Below are 26,478 nucleotides of genomic sequence, written 5' to 3'. Positions count from 1 at the left end.
TGTTATACAACACTCTGTTATGCAACGGCATCTCTGAACTTTAGGAGAAAAGCTTCTTCAATGCAAAACTGATACATTCAAGTTTAACCACCAAAGCAGAAGCCTCCTTGATCAGATAAAGAAGTATGATCCATTTCAGCCATTTAAATATTGAGGTTCACTAGTCAGGCGACTTAGTCAGTGCAGGCAGCATGCAATGCATGCAGTACTGTGTGTGGGAGCTCCCACTGTGTGTGGGAGGTTTTACGTCTATAACGCAGGACGACACCTCTTTTCCAAAGTTGAAGCATGTCCTTCAACCCTAAAACAAAATCTGACAGCTGTCAATGGCTAGGCCAGGGGTCGGCAACCTATGGTATGCGGAGGGGTAATCACTGGCACGCCAGCAACGGCGAGAGAGGAGTAGACTATTTTATTTATATGAAATTCTGCGCCTGCATTCCAAAGTACATTTTGATGTAATCCTTCCTCATTATCACGAGTGCTTTCACGAGCTGAATGGGAGGCTAAACAAGAAGTTAAAATGTGACGAGACTGCAGTATACCCAACAGACTCGTACAGCGCGTGCAAGCCATTCGCGCATCACGAGCCCGCAGTGTTTCACTTTCGGTTAATCGCACGAGTAAACACGCCCGCTTTAATTCGGTCAGGCTGCGCGAATGACAGCCTACATTCAGTGTTTCATTTGTTTCTCTTTGCTTTCAGAACAACACGTGATGTAATAAGGAAAACACCACTATTAATCCTTGAGATTTCAAACCCAGCATACAGGTTCACCCTCCTTAAACCATGGTCACACTCAAAATTACATTAAACGATAAAAAAGAGAAAACATACACCCACATCGTGGAGTATAAATTAAACCTGGAAATAAAGTTTTTGGAGGACTTTGGAGGTGCGATTCATCGAAAAGGGCTAAATAGTTTGATCTGCTTGTGATGTGCGAATGGCTTGCAAGCGCAGCGCGAGTCTTGTCAAACTTTAATTATGTTTAGCCTCCCATTCAGCTGATGAAATCACACTGCGTGATCATGAGGGTTACATAAACTTCATATAAATAAAATAGCCTGCTCCTCTCTCGCTGTTGTTTGCATGCTATGATTACACCTCCAATTTGGGACATTAACTGTGTTAACACATTTTGTATAAAAGGACAGGTTTTCTTTCATTAAAGCACTTTCACAAGATGCTCTGTGAAAATTCACATGCAGGATCATAATCATTGGGTTTTGCCAAAATATTTCAAATCAAACTGTTATGCTGATAATATCATTTGTAATGAAAAATAAACTATTAAATTAGAAAAATGCAAAATAGAAACATTTTCACAGCCATTAACCAGGAAAATATAAAATGGCACTCCATGTCAAAAAGATTGCCGACCCCTGGGCTAGGCCATGCTGGATTCCCATGGGTGTGGGCTGAATTCAGCATGTTATATAATATGCTTTTAGAAACTGTGACATGCAAACAAATAGCAGGTCAGAGCAATTATCAACAAATTCACTCCGCATGTTAATCCGTTAGGAGTGAAGTGATAAAGGATGATAAAGGATGGGCTTTGACAACAGCACAGGCTTTACATTTATATTGTACACTTATGCTTTTGACAGTGACTTTGGGGCCGTTCACACCGAACTTGTTTTTTGCACCCATCTGCATCATTTTTAAATTATGTAAACAGGCGCTAGACAGATGTCTTTGACCGTTACGCCACGTCTCAAGCATGACAGTCATGTTTATAAGACGCTGTAAAAGAACTTTTAAAAAGCCATCTACAGACAGCTGCATTCTGTTCAAATCGTTGTGCTGCATCTTGCTTTTTTTATCGCAAGCATGTTCTGCCTAATCGGCCCCTTACAGTAAATACATGATATACATTTCCTCAATTTGTGTGTTCTCTGGGAAACAAACCCTTGATCTAGCCATTGCTAGCGCCATGTTCTAAAAACTTTTTTTAGAACATTTGCTCTCAGAGACTTGACTTTGCTATCAGGACTTGGCTCAGGTTTCTGAAGCTTCTGTGGGCTTACAACTGGCCACAAAGCAGCCGCAAGGGCTGCACCTAATGGAGGCCTATAACTGAAAGACTAGACCAACAGCATTTGAGTGTATTGGTTGACCTACTGTATATAGGAGATTTTTGACATTGCAGGTAAACTTGGTTTTTCACTAATCATCTAGTGGAACATGCTCAATTGTGTGGCAGAACCCAGTTTGTAGATTTCTGCAAAGTGTAGAGATGCTACACTTCCATCACCATCCAACCTTGCAGCCTTGCCTGACCCAGCGTGGAGTCTCTATTATCTGCAGCTGATGCATACTGGTGAACGGAGGAGTCGTATGTCACCTTGAGCAGTTTGCACATGTCTGAACGGGGCCTCTCAAGTGTAACTAGCAGCAGGGTTCCGTTTCATCATCTCAAGTATGTCAAATGCAAAAAATAGAAAAAAAAACCTTCCTTCGAGTTTAGGATCACCACAATGGGCGCCGGGTTAAATGGATCATGTTTTTCCATTATGTAAGGCTCTCCACTATTGCAGGCCACAAAGTGTTGCTCAGTTGACTCCCTTAAATCCTTTATGACTTTGAACACGCATGATATACCTCGGACATCAAGTACCCAGCCAGGCCAATGGGAGGGTAAGAGTGGACGCAGGAGAAAGGGCATTGTGCATGGTGTTACTGGTTGAGCATGGCTCTCATTTTAATTCTGAATCAGTGCACCTCTTGGAGTGCTGCCAAAACTTGCAGCCAAATATGACTCGAGGACAGTGCAGCAGGGAAATTTAGTATGAAGAATAAACAGAACGGTGCACAGTGGAAGCGGAGTTGTGTGATTGTGCCTGGAGCAACCACAAAATGAAAAAAAATTGGGGTATATCTCTATATCTCAACTCACGTGGGTCCGTTTTGTAATCAGAGATAAGAGATAAAAAGACATCTGAGGTAGCGTCACATTTTCACCAAGATTATGTAAGATCTATGCATGATTGTGTCATAGTATTTGGACAGTTTCCATTTTTCAGCAGCATCTGCTGTTCGGTCACATCTGCGGTTTATATTCCGCTAATATTTCATTAAGTTACAAGTGAAAACGCAACAAAAAGACATCTGTTTAGCTTCATCTTATAAACTGTGCTTTTTACTCAGGGCTTTTATTCAATATATATTTGGTATTTGAGTGAAAATATTTTTTGTATGCTACTCAAGGCCTTTCCGATATCAATGATGTTTTTTGAAGGTATGTTTTACAGTATGGTGTACTGTAAATCATATTTCATATATTCCAGCTTCTAATCTTTAAAAAGACACCTATTTTGTGTTGGTCAAGCCTCAAGCAAATAGTTATTTATTTTTTCACGCAAGGAGCATCAAAGTATGTCAAAATATGTATTTCTTATTATTGAAGCTACTCAAGAGAAAGCATACGTTTATGCCAGATTTATTTCCTCTCTACATAACAGACAACATGTATAATAAACAGTGCTGTCAGTCAAGATATTTAACACTATATTCTTTTCCTCTCAAATTTAATTTATTTCCATCTCAGGAAAGGAAACAAAACAATGTAACAATAGAATGCTTTATTAACATTTTCCAAACAATGCCTTCCACAGTATAAAGATAGAAATGCACTAAAACAGCACCAATTCAAGTAACATTAAACGTTTCCCAAAATCTAATTGGGAGGTTGACTAATTGAAAGAACTAGCCTTCCCACAGGTTGCCTTTTCTTTGCAACGGGTATAAATCTCAAATTCTCCTCCTCCACAATATTAATCTACCGGTAGACCGTTGCTATCCACTTTGCTACTGTAATCACAAGGCCGTGTTCAAGATTCGCGTCAGGGTGTCAACTAGTGCCCGACAGATTTATCGATCGGCTGATATTATCGATATATCAGTATCGGCGTATATGCTTTCCAATATGTGCAGATATGAAAACATTTTTTTCCCCCAGAACATATAATGCAGAAAACAACGCTTGGGGTGATTTAGAATTGGTGTCATAACGTAGTTTGTTCAGCAGAGTGCGCTCTGACTCCATTGTTTACAGAGCTGAGCTGACGGTGGTTCAGCGGTGTCTTCACGGTAAGTTGCTAACTAGTTTGTGAAATACATACTGGAAAGTTAATAAATAAATGACCCCATCATTTTCCCTTTTCAATATAACTAATATAACGTTAACCCTGTCCCTGACAACCATGTCACTCATGTTTATCACATCTGTTTGCTGTTAGCCAGCTATAGTTATTCAGTGCAGTCAGTAATGTAGCAGACTGAAAGGTAAGCAGAGCATCTTTTTGCAGCTCATCAGACAATGGTACGGTGGTGGATTGTGTCTGAGTGTTGATTTCAGGCTACATTGTTACCTAGTTGGTGAGATGCTTGAAAGAAAATAAACAACGTCCATCTTTTACTCTCAGTGACAACGAGCTTATAGCTAACCACGTAGCTACTTTCATACCTTGTCAGCTGAGTGGAAGCTAATATATCGGCCACCATAGCAGTAATCTGTGATTCCCCCCCTCTAAAATCGGTATCTGTCTCAAAAATCCCATATCGGTCAGGCTCTAGTGTCAACACCAGCGTCAAGTGCCGCTTTGACCTCCACATGAAAAGATGAAAAATGTCTAATTTGGTTTTGGTGATAGTTAAGACTTAACGTGCTTCTGTAGTAATTAACATGTGTATTATATACAGATGAAGTCAGAAGTTTACATACACCTTAGCCAAATATATTTAATCTCAGTTTTTCACAATTCCTGACATTTAATTGTAGAAAAAATTCCCTGTCTTAGGTCAGTTAGGATCACTATTTTAAGAATGTGAAATGTCAGAATAAAAGTAGAGAGAGTGATTTATTTCAGCTTTTATTTCTTTCATCACATTCCCATTGGGTCATAAGTTTACATACACTACCAGTCAAAAGTTTAGGGTCACTTACTCATTCTTTATTATTATTATTTTTCACACTTAAGGATAGTAGTAAAAACATCAAAACTATGGAAGAACAGAAATGGAACTATAGGAATTGTGTTGACTAAAATCAAAACTATGTTATATTTTAACATCTTCAAAGTAGCCGCCCTTTGCCTAGAATTCGCAAACATGTACTCTTGACATTTTCTCAACCAGCTTCTTGAGGTATCACCATGGGATGCTTTTTAAACAGTATTGAAGGAGTTCCCTTCAATACTGGGCACTTATTAGCTGCTTTTCTTTATTATTCGGTCCAAGTCATCCATTTCAAAATCTTTTTTTTTTTTTTTTTTTTTTTTATAAAATTTTAGTTTTGTAATTAAATGAAATTAAAATTAATATTAATGTCAAAAATTATATTTTTGTCTACAAAACTAATTTCAAACATTTAAGCATATGCCTTCAAATCAAAAGGTTTTTAAGATCATGAGAAACATTTTTGTCAAGTGACCCCAAACTTTTGAACGGCAGTGTACACTTTGTTAGTATTTGGTAGCATTGCCTTTAAATTGTTTAACTTGGGTCAAACATTTTGGGTAGCCTTCCACAAGCTTCTCACAATAAGTTGCTGGAATTTTGCAAACTGTAGTCTGGCTTTTTTATGGCGGTTTTGGAGCAGTGGATTCTTCCTTGCTGAGCAGCCTTTCAGGATATGTCGATACAGGACTCGTTTTACTGTGGATATAGATACTTGTCTACCTGTTTCCTCCAGCATCTTTACAAGGTCCTTTACTGTTGTTCTGGGATTGATTTGCACTTTTCACACCAAACTACATTCATCTCTATGAGAAAGAATGCATCTCCTTCCTGAGCGGTATATTTGCTGCATAGTCCCATGGTGTTTATGCTTGCGTTCTATTGTTTGTTCAGATGAACATAGTACCTTCAGGCATTTGGAAATTGCTCCTAAGGATGAACTAGACTTGTGGAGGTCCACAATTTTTTTTTCTGAGGTCTTGGCTAATTTCTTTTGATTTCTTCATTGTGTCAAGCAAAGAGGCACTGAGTTTGAAAGTAGGCCTTAAAATACATCCACAGGTACACCTCCAATTGACTCCAATTAGCCTATCAGAAGCTAACTGGTTAAAGGCTTGACATCATATTCTGGAATTTTCCAAGCTTCTTAATGGCACAGTTAACTTAGCGTATGTAAACTTCTGACCCACTGGAATTGTGATATAGTCAATTAAATGTGAAACAATCTGTCTGTAAACAATTGGCTAAACTATAGTTTGCTAATATGAAATCTTTAGAATTGTTAAAAAAAGTGAGTTTTAATGACTTCAACTGTAGACTGAAAAATACTACCACAATTTCTACCACAAGCCCCATCTGGGCTTATTTTGTACATCAAATAGTGTTAAGAGGTCCTTTCTCCATTTCATCGCTGACACGGAAGCGCTGTTGTGTGTGTTGTGAAATGTGCGTCAGTGTTATGACTCTGTGTGGACACATTACAAAGGTTCCGCCCTTCCAACAGGGATTTATGTTGTATTAACAGTAATGCGCTAATCGCAATTAAGAAAAATTTACGTTAATTAATTGCATGCATTAACACGTTAATTCTGACAGCTCTAATAATTAATAATACGTACCTAAACACTACATACTTTGATTACCTTTTTAATTCAACAATAATCTAATAAATACTTCCACAATTACATTGCCTTTATTTATTAAATGTATAGCTATTTCAGAAATGAAGTGTTTTCTTTCAATATACTGGTACTTGGCTATGTACATGCAGAACGACGAAGACACACCAACGTAGAGCTATAAATGCAAACCACTGCGTTGGCCACTAATGGAAACTGCGATAAAATTATTACATTTAGTACACCTTGAGCCCAAGCATTCATGATATTGATAAAAACATTGAAAGAACTTTACAGTGGAGCAGTAACTAGGTGCAAATTTATGGTGTGAACCCAGAGCAGGATTTCTTCCAGTGAGGGCTGAGAAAATGGAACACTTGGAATAGCGTTGGAGCGGATTGATTAAAATTGCTGTCACTCCAACCTGCTCACATACTCATGCAAAACACATATTAGGCAATTAATTTTAAAACTCTGACTCATTATGACATGTCAGAAAGCAATGATCTCAGCTACAGCATGACATGGACATGACACTAAGCTTTGTACACCCTTACCAAATCAGGTGTGTGTGACTGTCAGTAAAGACTGAACTGCCAGAAGTTTGATCTGCCTGTGAAAATTCATATCAAGGGGAGGTAGCAGTACCTTGCCGGTTGATCTCGTTTTGCAGAAGCTCCTCCATGGCCCCCTCCTCTGCGATATCCAATGGCGTTTCTCCCTCACTGTTTACTACACTGACATTTGCACCTTGACTGATAAGATACCTGCAAAGACATGACAAGGTGTTTACAAAGACATCAGGTGCGATTAGCAAGATCACTCAAAACTATGAACTGAACTGACAATTGCTTGCACCACCTCACACCTGAGGTTTTGGAATGGAGAAAAGCAGAAATAACAAACAATCATGAAAGTGAGCTCAGTTTTAAAGGATGAATTATGCGCTTGAATGGTGATTTGCATCTTAAATCAAATTTCAGTGAAGTGGTCTTCCATTTTTGTAACTGGTTAACAGCTTGGATTTATGACATTGAGTACACAGGCTGGAGAGTTATGAAGGAGTGGCGGTGTCTTGTCTGAAAGATGTTTCAGATTGACCTTGGTGGGATCAGCACAGTGCCCTCACTAAACTCACTGCTTATTTGTCAGATTCAAGAACCATAGCACTAGGGACAAGACTACACCAGCCTGCCTTTACTATAGTCTGTTTCTTCTTACATATTCAAGGCACCTCAACAAGCATGTTCTTACTAAGAAACAAACACACATGCAAACCTTCCCCAGCGTGCAAAAACACATTCTGGGTGACATTTATAAAAAGCAGAACATCTTCAGAAACAATTGAAAACCCAGCCCTAAACTGATGAACTACTTCTGAATTGCTGTTCCCCAGAAATGTGCTTATTCTTTGAAACTTGTCATTCACCAAACTCTAGGAATTCTGACAGTCCCTTGTTGCTCTAAGGGAAGGCTTTGCTGAGCCTATTTCTGAGACAAGATCAATACACTTGTGGTCAAAGTCCACTGTGACGTCAGATGTGTTAACCCGACCACATGTAAATTGTGTGCAAGTCATCAGAACGTGTTGTATTCTTTCAGGCAAACTGCCATGACTACATTTTGAAAGAAGTGAAATTAAATAAGTAATGAAAATATTAACCAATAATTAATTAGTGAAATTTACCTTAAAAAAATAAATTTGTAAAACAAAAAAAACAGCTGTTTTCTTTTTAAACCACAGCCTGGTGGTAAATATATATATATATATATATATATATATATATATATATATATATATATATATATATATATATATATATATATATATATATATGAGCTCTCTCTCTCTCTCTCTCACCTCCTTAGATTGTCGTCATGATTTGTGAATGAGGAACTTTTGATTCTGATCCTAAAGTTTTGATTTTGGCTGATAGAATACACAAAGGTTCACATACAATACATACACTGCACAGTGAATAAGACATTTTATTATAGCGCATGAAGCGTTTTTACTTTTGAAGTAGCTTTGTCGCTCTCCTGTTGATCCAGTGAGAAGCAATCTCCTGACAGCTTTATGTTTACATACTGACATTATATCGGCCTATCAGCCATTAAAAAACCCATATCGATTGACCTCTAATCTGAACAATGCTCTATAATGAGTAATACATCCATTATGAACCATTTTGATTTTGTAATTTAGCTCCTACATGTTTTACCTGCGCCTAGGGGTTAACGATTTACCGGAAAAATGTGTCAACCAATATAAATTTGAGTATCATCTAATATTGCAGTTATTAGTTATTATGCAAAATGCCGCCATATGGTACAATACGCGCGTTCCAAGTAGAAGTTGTGCAACAATCAATCACTATCCGTTACTCTGACACGAGTTGTCAAATTTCCTTAAAGTCTAATTTTATTCGTCATTAGATACTTGCATGTTATTTTGCATTAAAAAGTGCCCTTTTCTCACAATCACATGGATGAGAGTTCGCTTCGTCACAAATACAGCGCGTGCAGTTTGTTTTATTTGTCAAAATGATGAACAGAATACAGAATTACAAGTCAATGTTTTAAAATTTGGTACATTTCAAAAATGTATGTTTAACATAACCTCTTGTTCCAATCACATTACATTCTGAGAAACTGTATAAGAGCTTACAAATAAAAAGTTCCATCCTCCATTGTGTGGAACAGGAATAACAGTAATTTGTATATCCGAGCCTTGGGGTTCAAAAGGAAGCAATTTTAGGTGGTAACAGAAAAAAAAAATGCAAATTTTGAGAAAAATAAATAAATAATGCTATTCATGACTTATGACGACTTTGGGATAGTGGGCTACTATCAACCTACTATCTCCCATGTAAAATTTGTATAGCCAAGCTATTAACTAATAAGCTATTAGCAATTGCTAATTCTAGGTTCTGGAAAACTAGCCCTATCAACAGACACAAAACAGGTCAGAGCACTCACTTTATTCAGGACAAAGCATGCCTGTTCCGATTTACTGTTTGGCCTATTTAAAAGTCAGCTGATATTTTCTCTAGAGTGTTGTGCTCCCTATACAGATTTCAACCCACCAATATAGCTCAAGCATGACATTCCGTATTAAAACGCACACTTTATCAACACTATAGGAGAGTGATTGAAATCTTGTGAAGACAGAGAAGCAGCAAAAGTAATGAACTCTAAACAAAAATGCCAAAGACAACAGTCAGCCTATCATAACTGCATCTATGTCATAAACTACATGGTTTATCAGTAACTTTACTCAAACTTTCAGACAGGCAAATTCATCATCAATTAATTGAAGAGGACATGCTGATCAATTCTTAGAAGAGAAAGAATGACTCTTTAATCAAAATGTGATTTCCTCAAGCTAAGTTGCAGATCATAAGCACCCTAGCGATCAACTAGGTAGCTGCTAATCCATCACTAGTGTGCACTGGGGTCACTTGGTTCTTGGAACCTGGGCTGCCCTCTTAACAAAGTTACACATAGCTGGCATAATGCCCTATGAACGGATAAACCACCAAGAAAAGTAACCAGGCAAATCAGCAAGTGCTCAAATATTTCAAAACAGACTATGGCTGAACACCCTGAAAGTTATATTGTCTGTTGAGTAGAAGCAGCACTTACTCGGCGATGTCAATGTATCCGCAGGAGGCAGCGGCGTGAAGGGGGATCCAGCCCTCATTGTCGGGCTGGTTGATGCAAGCCCCATGCTCCACCAGGAAGGTCACCATGTCCACATTATCATCTATGCAGGCCTGGAAACAAGAAGACATGGGTTAGCATCTTAATGTACCATCTAGTCACATAATCTTTTCATGTAAACAATTTGACCCCACTACTGAAGAGCCACAGTCACATGGTGCACCTCAGCATAGAGTTGTGACCAATGCTCCTGTGATTGGTTCACCCAGATTCTGCTTTCAAGGGACATAGGATTTGTCAAGATCAATGGCATAACTGAGGTGTCTGGGATGCCAAACAGCAAACCGTTGTTTTGGGGGAAACCATTTTCACCAGAGCTCTGCAAGGCTTTAAACCAGCTTAAAGGAGACATTATAACGGGAAAACCTCATTTTTCATGACAATGAAGTTTGATCTACCTGGCAGGTAGCGTACATGTTCCGACTCATTACGCGGTGATGCTGGTCCTTGTGGCCCAAGTATGAAATCAAGTGTGTATCCTTTCTTGATCAATTATATGGGTCAGAGATGGAAAATGGCAGTGTAAAACTAAAACAACTTTTAAGCGGACTGCATAGAAAAATGTTCGCAAGAGAGAGATTTTCAAAACAGGCAGTATACAGAATGTGTTACCTAAGGTTCAGATTAAGAGCCTTAGCAAAACAGTTTCATAAACCCTATAAAAATGATCTTCAGGCCCAAACATTAATACTTAGTGGGAGACCATTCCTCCAAACAAAAACACTGTATCATCAGGTAACCAAAATCACGTTGAGGGATATTTGTAGAGCCATAATTAAATCATGTCAACACTTGGTGAAACAAAAGAGCTTAACAGAGTAATACTGTCACTGCCAAGACAACGTTTATTCATTTTGAGAACAACCCATAGGACCGACCACACAGCACATTTAATATGGACTCTTGGATAAATCTGCACCCAATTCACAAACTCTCCAGGTCTTTCAAAGACTTTTGTTTGTCACACTCAAAACTCATGCAATTGGTTGAACCAACATTGCTGTGCCGGGCAGGATGGCCACTCAAACAATAGGAATATTTTTTTAAAGAATAACTTTTCAGGCTTACTTATACAGATGAAGTCAGACGTTTACATCCACTTAGGTAGAAGTCAATAAAACTCATTTTTTAACCACTTCACAGATTTCATATTAGCAAACAATTGTTTTGGCAAGTCGAGGAATTTTTCAAAAAATTGTTTACAGACAATTGTTCATTTAATCACAATTCCAGTGGGTCAGAAGTTTACATACACCAAGTTAACTGTGCCTTTAAGCAGCTTGGAAAATTCTAGAAAATGCTTTAGACAATTAGCTTTTGATAGGAGGTGTACTGAATTGGAGGTGTACATTTGGATGTATTTTAAGGCCTACCTTCAAACTAAGTGCCTCTTTGCTTGACATCATGGGGGGAAAATGACCCCAGGCATACCTCCAAATTTGGGGGAAAATGGCTTAAGGACAACAAAGTCAAGGTATTGGAGTGGCCATCACAAAGCCCTGACCTCAATCAGATAAAGAAAATTTGTGAGCAGAACTGAAAAAGTGTGTGCAAGCAAGGAGGCCTACAAACCTGACTCAGTTACACCAGTTCTGTCTGGAGGAATGGGACAAAATTCCAGCAACTTATTGTGAGAAGCTTATGGAAGGCTACCCAAAATGTTTGAACCAAGTTACACAATTTAAAGGCAATGCTACCAAACACTAACAAAGTGTATATAAACTTCAGACCCACTGGGAATGTGATGAAAGAAATAAAAGCTGAAATAAATCATTCTCCCTACTATTATTCTGACATTACACATTCTTAAAATAAAGTAGTGATCCTAAAAAAAACTGAGTTTAAATAAGTTGTATGTAAACTTCTGATTTCAACTGTAGTTATCTCTGAATATTGCTGGGATAAGACAAACATTTTAACATTGAAAACGTTATAAACTTCAGATTTAAAACAATCACTTAGCAAAATCTATCTACAATGGCTGCCAAGCGTCCAACCTAACCCTATGCCTCCAAAAAAAAAAGTGAAATGGATGAAAATAAACCTATACTGACAGAAAAACAACTTTTACCCTATGGACAAATCCTATGAATTATTTCTTCCACTGCGCAGCTGGCAGAGACAGTTTTAGGTCATTGTGATCATTTAAACCACCTAATTATCTTATAGTTTGAGAAGCCCATAATAATAAAAAAAAAAAGAGTACATATTATCATCACCAGGTTCAAACACTTCACTTTAAACTCACAACCTTGAGTCCTGTCCAACTACCTGTGGTTCTCCATGTGCTTCCCTCTTGAACGCCTACCCATTAAATCTCCTCATCTTACTGCTGGTTGCTATGACAATACCATAGACATACACAAACCAGCCTCGCGTTCAGGGCACACGACTATCTGGTTGAAATCCTTGCCCAAATTTGGACTGTTTACAGTACTGCAGTAGAAATGTGTGGGCCTCTTTGCTCTTATCAGGAACTTGTCAAGCTAGTGGTAGAAGAAACCAGGACTGTCCAAACAGCTTGCTTACAGCATTTTAGAACACCTTTTACAGGTCTGTTGTGGTTTCAGGACAATGCGCGATATTGCATATTTCTCAAAGCAGTTTGGGGACAAACTTAAAATAGCGATTTATAGGAATTGGGACTCGTAAGGAATTTAACGGTTCCGTTTCCGATTTTGGTCCCACTCAACAACTGCGGTTCCTTGATAAATTCTTGCAATGATTCTTTAAGTACTTTAGTACTGAGAAAGAACTGTTCAGAACCCAACGTCATAGAAAATCATACTAACTCTAATCCAGGGGCCAGATTCACAAAATTTCTTCTCAACTTCTATTTTCTTATTTTATAACTTTTTTTTAAACAGTCACATTTATAGCTAGATACCTTCTTACCAACTTATAATTTATCCCAAGATTTTTCTTAATTTTGTTCTTAAGATGTTCATGAATCCAGCCCAGGTTCTGAATAAGAACTGGTTCTCGCTTCTGAACCCTATTAAGTGACCATTCCAATTTCATGTCAGGTACCTTACACAAACACTTAGGGCAGCGTAAAAAAAAGATTTCCAGATTAAATCGCGATCGACAAGGTTGATTTTTTTCACTTAAAACTGTACTTTAGTTTTGGTTGTGTTGATTATTACAGCTGTTAAATAAATAGCAATTCAACGGAATAGCTTGGGCACTGTAATATTTTCATATTGTACCAAGTTAGAATGTTCTCTACATAATGTAAATTATCTCTTTTTTTCTACCTCTTTTTTTTGCAAGTGTACATTAATAGCAGATATACCCAAATGAATGAGAATCTTGATCAAATTGTATGAAAATTAGAATCAAAGCGAATGGAGAGCTTGTGAATCAGAATCAAAATGGGAATCTCTATCGATACTCAACCCTACAAAATACACCTTTGGGCTCATGTTTGCTTGGTGAAAGCAACTGTCCCACCAACTAGTAATTGGTAAAGTGGTGCAAAATGTAGTTAATTTTTAGACTTGAGACATTTCGGGGCACCCAAATAAGTACCAATGTCTAATTTCTTTCTCTCTGGCTTTAGCAAACATGTGCCCTAACCAATCCCCTTAAGGCAAGCATGCCTTCCCTCTTCCCTTAAAACACACCATGTTTATTATAAGCCTAACCTAGCAGTTCCAACAGCCCAACAATGGCAATCCCTTAATGGCTGTAATTGTTCAGGCCTGACAGGTGCGAGGCAGTGCCCACATCAGGGAATGTGGAGCTGGACTTTAAGCTACAATCAAGGGACAGAAAAGGGAAATAACTTTTGGAATAAAAGAAACTCACAGAGGGACTTATACCGTAAAACTAATACCGTAAAGTGCGTCTGAGAGCCATGTTGGAGACTCGGATTCTTTTCCCAACATAAGCAGGCACAGGGAAAGTTGAAAACGGATAGTTCACCCACAAAATGAGAAGTTAGGCAGAATGTCTCATACACATTAGTTGTATAAAAAGGTGCAATAAAAAGTGAATAGTGACTCATTCTGCCTATCATCTCCTTTTATGTTCCACGGAAGAAAGTCAAACAGGTTTAGAACAACATAAAGGTGAGTAAATGACAATTTTAAATTTTCGGGTGAATTTTCCCTTTCAGAACATCATCCGTGTGTACTGAAAAGAGATCTGGCATACAGACATCAAACAGATCCAGACAGACATGAAGGCTGCTTGAGACTTTGAGAGATAATCTGACTATTGAAGTTAGTAATAATAGCTCAGATTGCATCCAAATCCCACTTCACTGCTGGTCGGACAGGCACGTAAACAGACCACAAACATATAAAGACTGCACTGATACCATTTTTTAGAGACCAAGTACTAGTACCAATATTTTCCTTTTGGTACTTGCCGATACCGATATCTGTATTGTATTAATGTTGTAATGTTCAAGTACAATACAGTGGGGTTAATCACTTTAGAATAGCAGGTTTATCAGTATCGGTGCATCCCTGCTAACAAGTCATCACATCTCCATTTAAACCAGTTTGGCCAGAGCTGGAGAGAGATTCATCATTGATTAGTAGGCCTAACAGACAAAAGGTACAGCACCAAGGCCAGGTAAAAACAAATCTGCTCAAGAGCAGTCTAGCAGAAGAGAGCATCAGCTAGATTGTAAGTCTGTAAATATTTTACTTAGTGTAAATTAATAGATCTAAAGAAAACGTGCATGGTGCGTGCACATGCTAATCTTACAACAACAGTCCTGGGGCTATGAAGTTTCCAAGGAGCTCTGTGGTCACTAGGTGGCTGCTTACTGGCGCAAGTAAAAAGAGCCCACCCCCTAGTCTCTATAATTTTCTGATCCCAACATATGGCTTGGGTCCCTCCTTCAATACAAGTCTATTTAGCCTGTTTTATTGTTCAACGTGCACAAAAGTCTCTTAGAATAAATAGTGCAGATGAGTTATGCACAAAGTTTAATATTCAGAGCTGGAGGTTCAAATCCTAACCCGAAGTATGAGCAACAGCAAGAGTGAAACTTGTCCTAGCAAGCACCACTAATAACTTCAGGAAATGACTCATAGCACCTTGGCCACAGTAGAATTCTGCAGCTGATAGCCAAGTAGCCAAAAGTAAACAAGTAAACCATGAATCTACAGATATGACTGACGTTCAATTGAACTCAATGACTCTTGGGTAAAAGTTCCAAAATAGAGTAGGCTAGTTAAGCTGCTCTTCAGGAGCCAGAAGAGAACTTCAGAACGCAATAGCACAGTCTGCAAATATCCAGACAGCTGCTAATTTGCCTTGTAACCAAAACTTGTCAGTGCCATGCCGTGTAGGATCAGGTCTGTGACGCACTGCTAAATATAGAGTTTCAGACATGCTTCAAAATAGCACAGGCCTTGTTTTAGCCTTACAGCAAATGTTATGATAACAGATATGAGTAATTTTGTTTCGAAGTTCAAGCGAAGGTACTGCATCCTATTTTTGCAGAAAGACATGGCTTGAAAGACTTACGAGAACCTATACATGCAGAATTCAGTGAGAACAGTCCCAGCTGCCAACTGAGAATTTATATACTGCTGAGTGTGAGTTTAATTAGTGGCAGAATCAGTGTTCAAAAAGCAGGTCTGGCTGACCGAAGACTTTCAAAGTAGTGGTCAAAGATCACAGAACATAAAGCTTATTCAGACATACCCCTGGCAACACACTCAAAACCAAACTATGCTTGATCTATGCTCGATTATGGTAAACTCAAATCAAAAAGATGGAAGGGTTACAGAAATAACCAAAGCGGACAATTGCTCTTCATAGACCTTACTCAGGGTAGACGCAGAAACAAAAATCAGGCTGACAATGTGGGACAGTCCATTCAATAGGTTGTACTGTTGTGTACCTTGGTGTCCATCACTCAGCTGACAAGACATTGAAAACACCTCTTTCCAAAAAATATCAAGTAGGTTTTGCTGCAGGCCAGAGACCTCCAAATGGGGGCAGAATCTCAAAGAGAGTGGGGCTACTCCAAAAGGGGGTGGGGTTACTTCAAAAGGGGACGTCACTTTCACTCACGGTTAAGGTTAGGGAAATGGTTAGATTAGGGGCTCCCTACTGTATCTTTGCTGGCAGTTTGGAGCACTCGCCTCTTTTAGGAGCTCTGCCTGAAGCTATATCCTTCTCAAAAATATTTAGTGGACAAAACAAATATAGCTTTTTAGCCACTAGCAACCCAAGATCTCTGAGCGAGAAAGAGAACGTTATGCACACATTTCACACAAGGCACTGTTCATGTGGACTTCTAAACACTGCAACCAAGCAGGTTGGTTTTCAAACAATCAAAAGAGTGCTCTAAATCAGGTCAACACTGTTTCCCCTCACATATAACCTATGTCGGAATTTCTCGCACCTTGGGCAGGGTGTCAAACAGCCTGCAAGTGCTAGGAAATGACTGGCAGTTGAAGAGCCAAATCACAGAGAAAAACAGGTGCCACATCACAAAAATCACTGTACCCTAATGAAACCTGATCCCATACAAACACAATTAATTAACAGATTAACCACATCCAATACCAACAAGTTAAATCTTAGAATGCTTACACACTAGAGCCAAGGTACTCAACAGGCAGCCCATCTTTCTGTGGCCCGTGTGATGTTGTCATCTCATAAGATTATTGAATGTTTATGAATTTTGAGATGTCAATTTTCTAGAGCATTTACAGTAATTCTCAGTATTGAGAATACATTACATTTAACAGATACATTTGAAGCACTTTTGCAATTATGTGTGTCTTGTTTTGAGGGTACTGTATCTTTTGTGTGTGTGTGTGTGTGTGTGTGTGTTCACTAGGAGAGTTTTTATTTTTTAATGAACCACACTTTTACAAGAATATTGCTATAAATCTATATATAATAGGGATGGGCATTTTGGTCATTTTGTCTACTCGAGTACTCGAGGGGCAATGACATGTACATAACTGTATATATAACAACATATCTGACAAACCTCTTTGGCATTGCATCTTGTTTTTCCAGTGTATTGTCTATTCATTATTATAGGCTGTTATAAAATAATCCGTTACAAAATGTACAAAAGATTGCATAATCAAAATATAATGCATCATATTTTGTAATTGTGACGATTCGCTGCCCAACTCAATGAAAGAATGTGCACAATGCGCATCTGTCTTTTCTCCCTTCAGGTTACCGTAGTAATCTTAGGAAGTGCGCACCAGCTTTTTTAGTGACTGTGTGAACAGTCTATTTTCAAATCATGGTTGGCTTAACAGGAGACGCCTTTATAATCGCGTTTTTAATATGCGTGTTCCGACAGCTGGTGGACAACAGAGATGGCACGATAAAAGCTCCCTGACAAACCACCAGCAAACGTTTCACCTGAGAACCCTTCCAGATGCTGAATAAGAGATAGTGGGCTGTGGTCACCACACCTTCTTAATCACGCAATTCAGAAGAATGCAAACAGGGCTGATTACAAGAGTTATCTATGGATGATGAATCAAATGCACAATAAAAGGCAAAACATGGATCAGATTAAAGCTGAAACAATACAATGACCATCATATGCACCGACCTAATTCTAAAATAACAAAATCGCAAGAGCTCTGGCTACACAGGCCGAGATGGGCAAATCCATTCTCAGTGCGGAACTAAAATATGTGCCAGACATGCACATGGAGATGAAGCCAGAGACATAAGGGGAGGCAACAAACCACTTGTAGCTGCCTTGAGGTGTTACCAATATGGTCGCCATATAAACTTTATTGTCTTAAAGGGACTTTGGATAAAGCCTTGCTTGTCTCCTTGGATACACTCTTAAAATAAAAAAATAAAAAAAGACAAGACAAACGTTTGGTCATGTGTGCCCTTTGTAACTACATAAATAAATCAAATAAGGGAATTCATTTAAAACACACCAGGGGTGTTCCAACTGCCCCTGGAGATGGACTTTGCCATTGGAGAGATGAAAAGCAAGTCTTTCAGCAGAGGGCCGTAGGGGGTCCGTCTTCACAATTCGGTTGGAATTGTGCTGGTTGTTTTTTTGAGCCCTTCAGTTCGTCTTAACCAGTGCAATTCTCAAAGCCCTTTATGGTCAAACGCTCTACACATGATTACGGATCCTTGAACATTGGTTAAAAATCTGACAACATCTCTCCATAGTAGGTTAAAACCCAGAGGAAAACCCTCTATCGAAGTCAAGCAATGACTGTCAAATAGTAGACCACTGTATGAATGGTCACTGAAGGTTTTTAGTGTCAAACTTTAAAAGGAACAGTGACTTTAATCTACCGCAGTTGAGAGGAATATAGCTGTGCCCCATGTGTGTATGTGTGCGAGTGTGTGTGTATGCACGGACTGCAATGTGTGAAGCAGCAGCAAACCCATGAGTGATTATCTCCCAAATCATCAAGCGAAGCGTTTAGAGCTAACTATAGCAGCACTTCACTTCAATGGGAGAAGACACTTGAGGCCCCCTCCCTCTCACTTCCTCTGGTAGCCCCTGAAGACTCGCAGCTCAAACACCAGGCTTCTTTCCCAATTCTGCAGCTCTCTTTGGCCGTTCCACCATGTGCAAAACTCAAACTATGAAAGTATGCTGCAAAAACGTCTCACTCAGAAATTGTCACAGTATTGACATCACATTAACATGACTGCCCACATTAAGGCTATACATCAACGACTATTCAGTATTCAGCAACTAGGCCTGTGTTAATTACTGTCAGTAAACTACACTGTTACACAGAGGTTACTCAATCAAAACAGAGATATTTTCAAGGTACCACAGCAAAAACAGGCCATGAAATTCAAAGGGCAGGAACATCTTTTACGCAAGAGTACAAACACAGCCGTAGATGCTTGGCAAAAACATTGCAAGCATGCCGTACCATTGTACACACTTAAAGTGCATTATTGTGTTACTGTGGCAGTACAAACCACAGAACTCAATGGGAAGATTGACTTGCCTTCAAATGTCTGTGCCATTAAAGTAGATATTACTTACCTAGCTAACAATAAACAGGTTTATAAGATCTACCTTAAACAGCAATATTCTCGTTGCTTCACCGTAACAGTAGTTGTAGCAAACAGTTTTGCCAGCTATAAAGCAATGTGGCACTTTGCAAAAGCAAAACATACTTGCACTGCATTATGAATTGCACTGTGACTCATTTCGAGAACACGGCGATGCATGAAATTGAGCTTACAAAGCTAGCGTTTGCATTCACATACTTGCAGCGAGCATGTTTCAGGGCTATGGCTCCAAGAAAGGGTGGAAAACAGTCACCTTTGTTAACCAATTTGTGTCCATCTGCACTCTTTTTGATTGTTTTTCTATGTTGACATGCGCTATATGGGCTTCTTTCACCACTGCACCACGTACAGCTGGTTTGTTCAGCCTCGTGAAGGAGCACTGCATGTTTTAGATGTCATCAGGTTAAAAAAAAAAAGTTAAAACCATTTTTTTCTCAATTTGGAATGCCCAATTACACCCAAGTAAATCCGGGTGGCGGAGGACGAATCTCAGTTGCCTCCGTTTTTGAGACCATCAATCCACGCATCTAATCACGTGGCTTGTTGAGCACATTACCGTGGAGACATATCGCGTGTGGAGGCTTCACGCTATTCTCCGCGGCATCCACGCACAACACACCACGCGCCCCACCGAGAGCGAGAACCACATTATAGCGACCACGATGAGGTTACCCCATGTGACTCTACCCTCCCTAGCAATTGAGCCAATTTGGTTGCTTAGGAGACCTGGCTGGAGTCACTCAGCACGCCCTGGATTCCAGCTCACGACTCCAGGGGTGGTAGTCACAAATGTTATATATGTTGCGCTTTGTCTAGCTTTTGTTAGCGTAAGAACGCATTTGGTCTGAATGGCCCCTTAAATTAAATTTACAACTGTTTTTGGTGCAAGAAACCATCCTGTCAAAGATACAGATGATGGTGTCAGGATAAAACGGCTCTCAGAAAGAGAGTTTTCAAAGATACAAAGGTGCTTGATTCTTTATTGGATGAGAAGTGTTTGCAGCTGGCAGAGCAATCAAGCCCAGAACCAAAGGCAGTGTGTGAAAATACTGCCAAGTGCCAACGTTCCTTGGCATACCTGGCCAGCTATGTTTCCTTTAAATTCAGATCGAGTGTGCACAAACACACTCAATTCCCTTGATTCTTAGAAAGGAGCCATGGCTATGGAGTGGGGAACTCAAAAGTAAAATAAAATGTAGAATTGTAACAGGCTATGCCAGCTATCAAAGACTTTAAAGAACAGTTCACCCATAAATAAAACTTCTGCCATCATTTAGGCCTTTTCACCCTCATGTCAATCCCCCCATGAATATGGCTGCACGGTTTACTAACAAAATATTGTGATACCAAAAATGTTTAAATAATACGATTATGATATCATCTTGTTGCTCATTAATGTACTATACTCCAGTATGGTGCTATTTGCTAAATTTGACCGGATATGACATTTGAGATCAATGTAAATCTGGTAGTTAATCAAATTAAGATCTCAATATGGCCAAGTGTGATCAAGAAAGAGCAAAAGGATGTCATTAAGTTCAATAATATAAAGTTCTGCATGCACTGTGTGCTTCAGAATGAACGAGAGGTGCCGCTCTGCTCTCTGTGATGCTCATGCAGTGTGTTCAGTGAATGAACACTCACATGAACTTCTCCAATGCAGCTCTGAGATTTCAGGATTTCATTTGGAATGACATTGATGATTTTTTTTTTTTTATATACTTTTCTTTGATTAAAGTTATGTATACATTTGATGAGACACTGTTTTGATGATAACATTTAATTAGAACATAAATTTTATCCAAAAAAATTAAAACGGAAAACACAGAACTGCAAGACTTTATGCAGTTAATCAAGCAATTTTCTGTGAAATTTTATCAGTAATCTGAGGCTATTTATTTGTTTCCAAAGTATCGTACCGAAGCCAAAAATTTTGTATCTGAGCAACGCTACACCTGAATGATTTTTCTTTCCTCCATAAAATGCAGAATGGAACTCCATCCAATCAACAATTAGAGGACTGGATACATACGGTTCTTTTAAGTTTCATCTTAAAAAATGGTTAATTAATACTCAGCACTGTCTACATTAGAGTTTTATTTTATTCGATTTTAGCTTGTCTGTAATAATAGTTCTTGGTTAATTGTTATTCTCCTGTCGCTATCTCTCTGAACTCTTACGTAGCACTATATGAGTTTAGATAAAAATGTCCTACTAATATAATGTATTTAATATGATTTATTGTGTTTGGAATCAATTATGAGCTTGTATTTTTTTATTAGTATTTGATAATGTAGTTAATGTGTGTTTTTTTTTTTTTCTTTTCTTGTTATTGTATTAATATACGTTGCTTTGTTTTTTAGGGTGACTAACATTCTGTCAAGGGTCTACAGATGAAAAATAGCCATTTGGCTAATTCTGGCACATTTACAGTCATGTTCATTAATGTGCACTGGCCCTGTAAATAAATAAATTTAATTTAATTAAAATTAAAAGACAAGTGTGATTTATATATTATAAAATATTTAAATGTATTTATTTTAAAATATATTTAAATTATATAAAATCTAAAATATATTTAAAAATAAATATGTAATTTTTTTTTATTATACCCATGACCAAAAAAAAAATAAAAATCAGCTCAGATTTTCTTGTCAAAAATCTTGTCAGATTTTCTTGGAACAACATTATTTACACATTTGGATGAACTATCCCTTAATATTTTACAAGTAGCACAAAGAGTGAAACCACAACAGCACAAGCCAGACAAAAACAAAAAGGGCTTGACTGAGAGTAATGACTTACAGCCAATATTCTAAACAAAATCCATTGTATTAATATGAACACAAATGGCCCTGATCAAAAGTTTACAAACCCTTGAATGTTTGGCCTTGTTACAGACACACACAGTGACACACACAGGTTTAAATGGCAATTAAAAGGTTAATTTCCCACACCTGTGGCTTTTTAAATTGCAATTAGTGTCTGTGTATAAATAGTCAATAAGTTTGTTAGCTTTCACATGGATGCACTGAGCAGGCTAGATACTGAGCCATGGGGAGCAGAAAAGAACTGTCAAAAGACCTGCGTAACGAGGTAACGGAACTTTATAAAGATGTTAAAGGATATAAAAAGATATCCAAAGCCTTGAAAATGCCAGTCAGTTCTGTTCAATCACTTATTAAGAAGTGGAAAATTCGGGGATCTCTTGATACCAAGCCAAGGTCAGGTAGACCAAGAAAGATTTCAGCCACAACTGCCAGAAGATTTGTTTGGGATACAAAGAAAAACCCACAGGTAACCTCAGGAGAAATACAGGCTGCTCTGGAAAAAGACGGTGTGGTTGTTTCAAGGAGCACAACATGACGATACTTGAAAAATAATGAGCTGCATGGTCGAGTTGCTAGAAAGAAGCCTTTACTGCGCCAATGCCACAAAAAAGCCGGATACAATATGCCCGACAACACCTTGACATACCTCACAGCTTCTGGCACACTGTAACTGAGTGACAAGACCAAAATAGAGCTTTATGGTCACAACCATAAGCGCTATGTTTGGAGAGGGGTCAACAAGGCCTATAGTGAAAAGAATACCATCCACACTGTGAAGCATGGTGGTGGCTCACTGATGTTTTAGGGGTGTTTGAGCTCTAAAGGCACAGGGAATCTTGTGAAAATTGATGGCAAAATGAATGCAGCATGTTATCAGTAAATACTGGCAGACAATTTGCAAGGTGAAGGTTCTGGAGTGGCCATCACAGTCTCCTGACCTTAATATCATCGACCCACTCTGGGGAGATCTCAAACGTGCGGTTCATTTAAGACGACCAAAGACTTTGCATGACCTGGAGGCATTTTGCCAAGACGAATGGGCAGCTATACCACCTGCATGAATTTGGGGCCTCATAGACAACTATTACAAAAGACTGCACGCTGTCATTGATGCTAAAGGGGACAATACACAGTATTAAGAACTAAGGGTATGCAGACTTTTGAACAGGGGTCATTTCATTTTTTTCTTTGTTGCCATGCTTTGTTTTATGATTGTGCCATTCTGTTATAACCTACAGTTGAATATGAATCCCATAAGAAATAAAAAATGTGTTTTGCATTCTCACTCATGTTTTCTTTAAAAATATATTACCAATTCTCCAAGGGTATGCAAACTTTTGAGCACAAATATATATATATATATATATATGGCTTTGGAAATTTAGCCAGGCATGACTATAATATAATTAGATGATGAATAATATCATGAGACATGATGATAATTCTTAGAAGCTAAGGCTTATTTGAATCCTCACAAATGTTCTGGTCCTTTACCAAAGCATTACATAATTTGCTTTTCAAGTTTCATTTCAAAGAAGCCTGACTTTAAAGTAAACAGTTCTGCGAGCTGTATGCAAACTTTCTTGTCATGTGTTCTCTTATCTCAAAGCAATACGTTCCAGCAATTGCAAAAACGAAAATGATTAGCTCACTCTAGAAGTTTATTACCAAGTGGAAAACAGTATCTATCAAGACAAACCAAAACACAGTCCATCAATGGACTGCTCCAAAAATGAAAAATATCACCCCCCCAAATGCAGTTTTTTATGAGCCTGCATAAGCTAGTGCAATAACAAAAGATAGGGAATACAGTCTAAGGTCAGATAGCGCAGCACATGTTTTCTTTACATAGAAATCCAATTCACTCCCTTATAAAGCAACAGCATTGACGCTACTGCAACCCTTTCTCTCTCCGTAGGGCTCAAAACCTCTCGCAGCACAGGCCACCTAGCGAGGCTGCAGATGGGCCAGGCTCTGTACCACTGGAGAAATTCCCAGATAAGTAACACTCCACCACTCTGAGCCCTGAGCAAGCCAACGCCCCGCCTCCTCTAACTACATCACAGACACAGCACACAGCCACTTCCACAAAAGGAATTCCTTCTTACAGTGTGTGTATGTGTACAGAGAAAGAGATAGTGTATGCAACAAAAGAAAGAATTTGCAGGTGAAAGTGAGAAAGAGAGATGGTCATATTTCATCAGGTCATATTTCATACCAAAAATCAAAAGAAAAAAAAAATTGTAAAAGAAAATGAAACCTCTTTGAAAGACCATTGCGACATAACTGAATGACAATAATACAGTTTCCTCAAAATTTTCAAAGGTAGTAGAACAAATACTATCATGATGTATAAATAAAAATATATATATATATATTAGTGCCCGACCGATTTATCAGTCGGCTGATATTATCGGCCGATTTTAGCCTTTCACAGATATATCGTTATCGGTATATACAGGGTTTTTCCTGGCTCAAAATGAGGCAGAGGTGGTACCATCCTGATCATGTGCACACATACACTTGTACCATGCCTTGCACTGGCTGAAGCAAACACTTACAAGCAACGTATTTTAGGTGTTCTAATAATTAGATGATTGACGAAAATGACAATTATCAACTTATAGCATATTTAATTAAAAAAGCTAACCTGTTCAACATTAAATTAAATACAACATACAGCTAATGTGTTCATTTATAGTTAACAAACAGCAAACTTGATTAACCTCTTAAACCGATAATAAGATCATCTCTGATCTCAGGTATGTGGGTGGGTATGGTGGGAAGGGTTGATGTGTAGAGACCAATCGGCCACTGTTTTACAGCTTGGATTGGACTGATCGCTTAGATTGACAGGTCTTGATTTACCATGCGCACAACTGAAACAGTGCTGGATCTTATTACTTGTTACTTATTCTATGTAATTATGTTTCTGGTTTATTGTGGCATTTACAAATGTAAGTAGCTCTTAGGTTCAGTAAAACCTCAGATCACTTGTTTGGAGAGTTTTTTGGACTTTCGATAAAAAAAATAAAAAAAAAAAGGCTACCTTGGTTCAAAATGCCATAACTTGCTTTGAGATAACAATACAAAATTTTGATTGTAGTCATCATGTCAAGCATGAATAATTAACTAAATGAATAAATAAACTGCATCACTTTCTCAGCAGTGTTGTAACATAAGAGCCTCCAAACATGAGATGTACATGTTTGCATTGAGAAAATCAAGATTATGCGTGGTTAGCAATTTTTAAGTCACTGAAATAAGGCCATGAAACACATAATAGATTTTGTAGACTCCAGTTTTCACTCACAAAATTAACTTTTGTGAGACACTTTTTGTGTTAGAAAGGCCGTATCAGATCACGCTCTTCTTCTGAGGTAAATTCACAGCGTGTCTTCCAAAAAACGATAATGAGCTCAAACGGGAAAGACTGTACCTCTCGTTGGTTTCATACGGATTACTCAGAGAATATTTGTATTCGATTTAAACTGGTTCATTTAAAAGTAGACAATACAAGCTTTCTATAGACATATTTCTCATGTCTGCGAGGCAAGTATACAATGAGTTTTGGTTCATTTTCTTGACGCTTTCCAGACAGAAGCTCACGGAGACCGAGATGGCAGAAAGCGCATCCTGTATTTCTTTATTTTACAAAACCACGTTTTACTGTTATTGTGAGTGTACACAAATAAAAGTCAACCCTTTATAGTTTCCAATGATGTCTTACTCTTATCTGTATGACCAAAAATGACGGAGTATTTCTTTCTGCTGTTATCAGGGAAAAAGTCAGGTGATCGCGCTGGTGCCTCCGGTGACCACAGAGGATTGACTATGTTATGTTATCAATATAAAAAAAAATTTTTTAAAAAAACTCAAACAGGAGCAAAAAAATATCGAATTTTGGGGGCATTTCCGACCCTGCACAACGCTATTTTGAGCCAACGCCTGATTAGCTTGCTTGTCGTTAAGCTTAATGGAGGGCTATTGCCTAAGTTGCTTAAGTTCTGCTGGCTCTATGGAATTTTATTTATAATGGTTTAATTTCACAGCAGTGGCAAATAATGTTGAAGTTTAGGGCAAACATTATCCTTACCCTGACAGTCGGAGGCGGCACGAAATTTGACGGAGGCAGCCGCTTCATAATTCACGCTACGTTGTTACCTAGTTGGTGAGACGCAATGCTGGAGTAAATAAAGTCCATCTTTTGCTCTGTGACAACGAGCTTATAGCTAACTAGCTAACCATGTAGCTACTTTCATTGGAATTCAGTGTAAGCTAATGTGTAAACATGTATTCACCAAACTGTTCTGTTCAGGATTTGCAGTTT

At 38.4% G+C, this 26,478-nt stretch overlaps 1 protein-coding gene across 8 annotated transcripts in view; it reads right to left on the bottom strand.

Moving 5' to 3' along the window:
* Positions 1 to 26,478, bottom strand: part of LOC127435398 (protein phosphatase 1 regulatory subunit 12A-like) — a 103,372-nt gene that overhangs the window by 45,197 nt on the left and 31,697 nt on the right. For all 8 annotated transcript variants that reach the window (XM_051688858.1, XM_051688854.1, XM_051688853.1 and 5 more), the window contains exons 2-3: positions 10,228 to 10,358; positions 7,231 to 7,349 (exon numbers count right to left, since the gene is read on the bottom strand). In XM_051688858.1, coding sequence (XP_051544818.1) covers positions 7,231 to 7,349; positions 10,228 to 10,358 — 250 coding nt within the window. The remainder of the gene's footprint in view (positions 1 to 7,230; positions 7,350 to 10,227; positions 10,359 to 26,478) is intronic.

Source organism: Myxocyprinus asiaticus, chromosome 45, assembly GCF_019703515.2.
Source record: "Myxocyprinus asiaticus isolate MX2 ecotype Aquarium Trade chromosome 45, UBuf_Myxa_2, whole genome shotgun sequence".
NCBI lineage: Eukaryota > Metazoa > Chordata > Actinopteri > Cypriniformes > Catostomidae > Myxocyprinus > Myxocyprinus asiaticus.
Note: the sequence above shows the minus strand (reverse complement) of the source record. Positions and strands in the feature narration are given on the sequence as shown.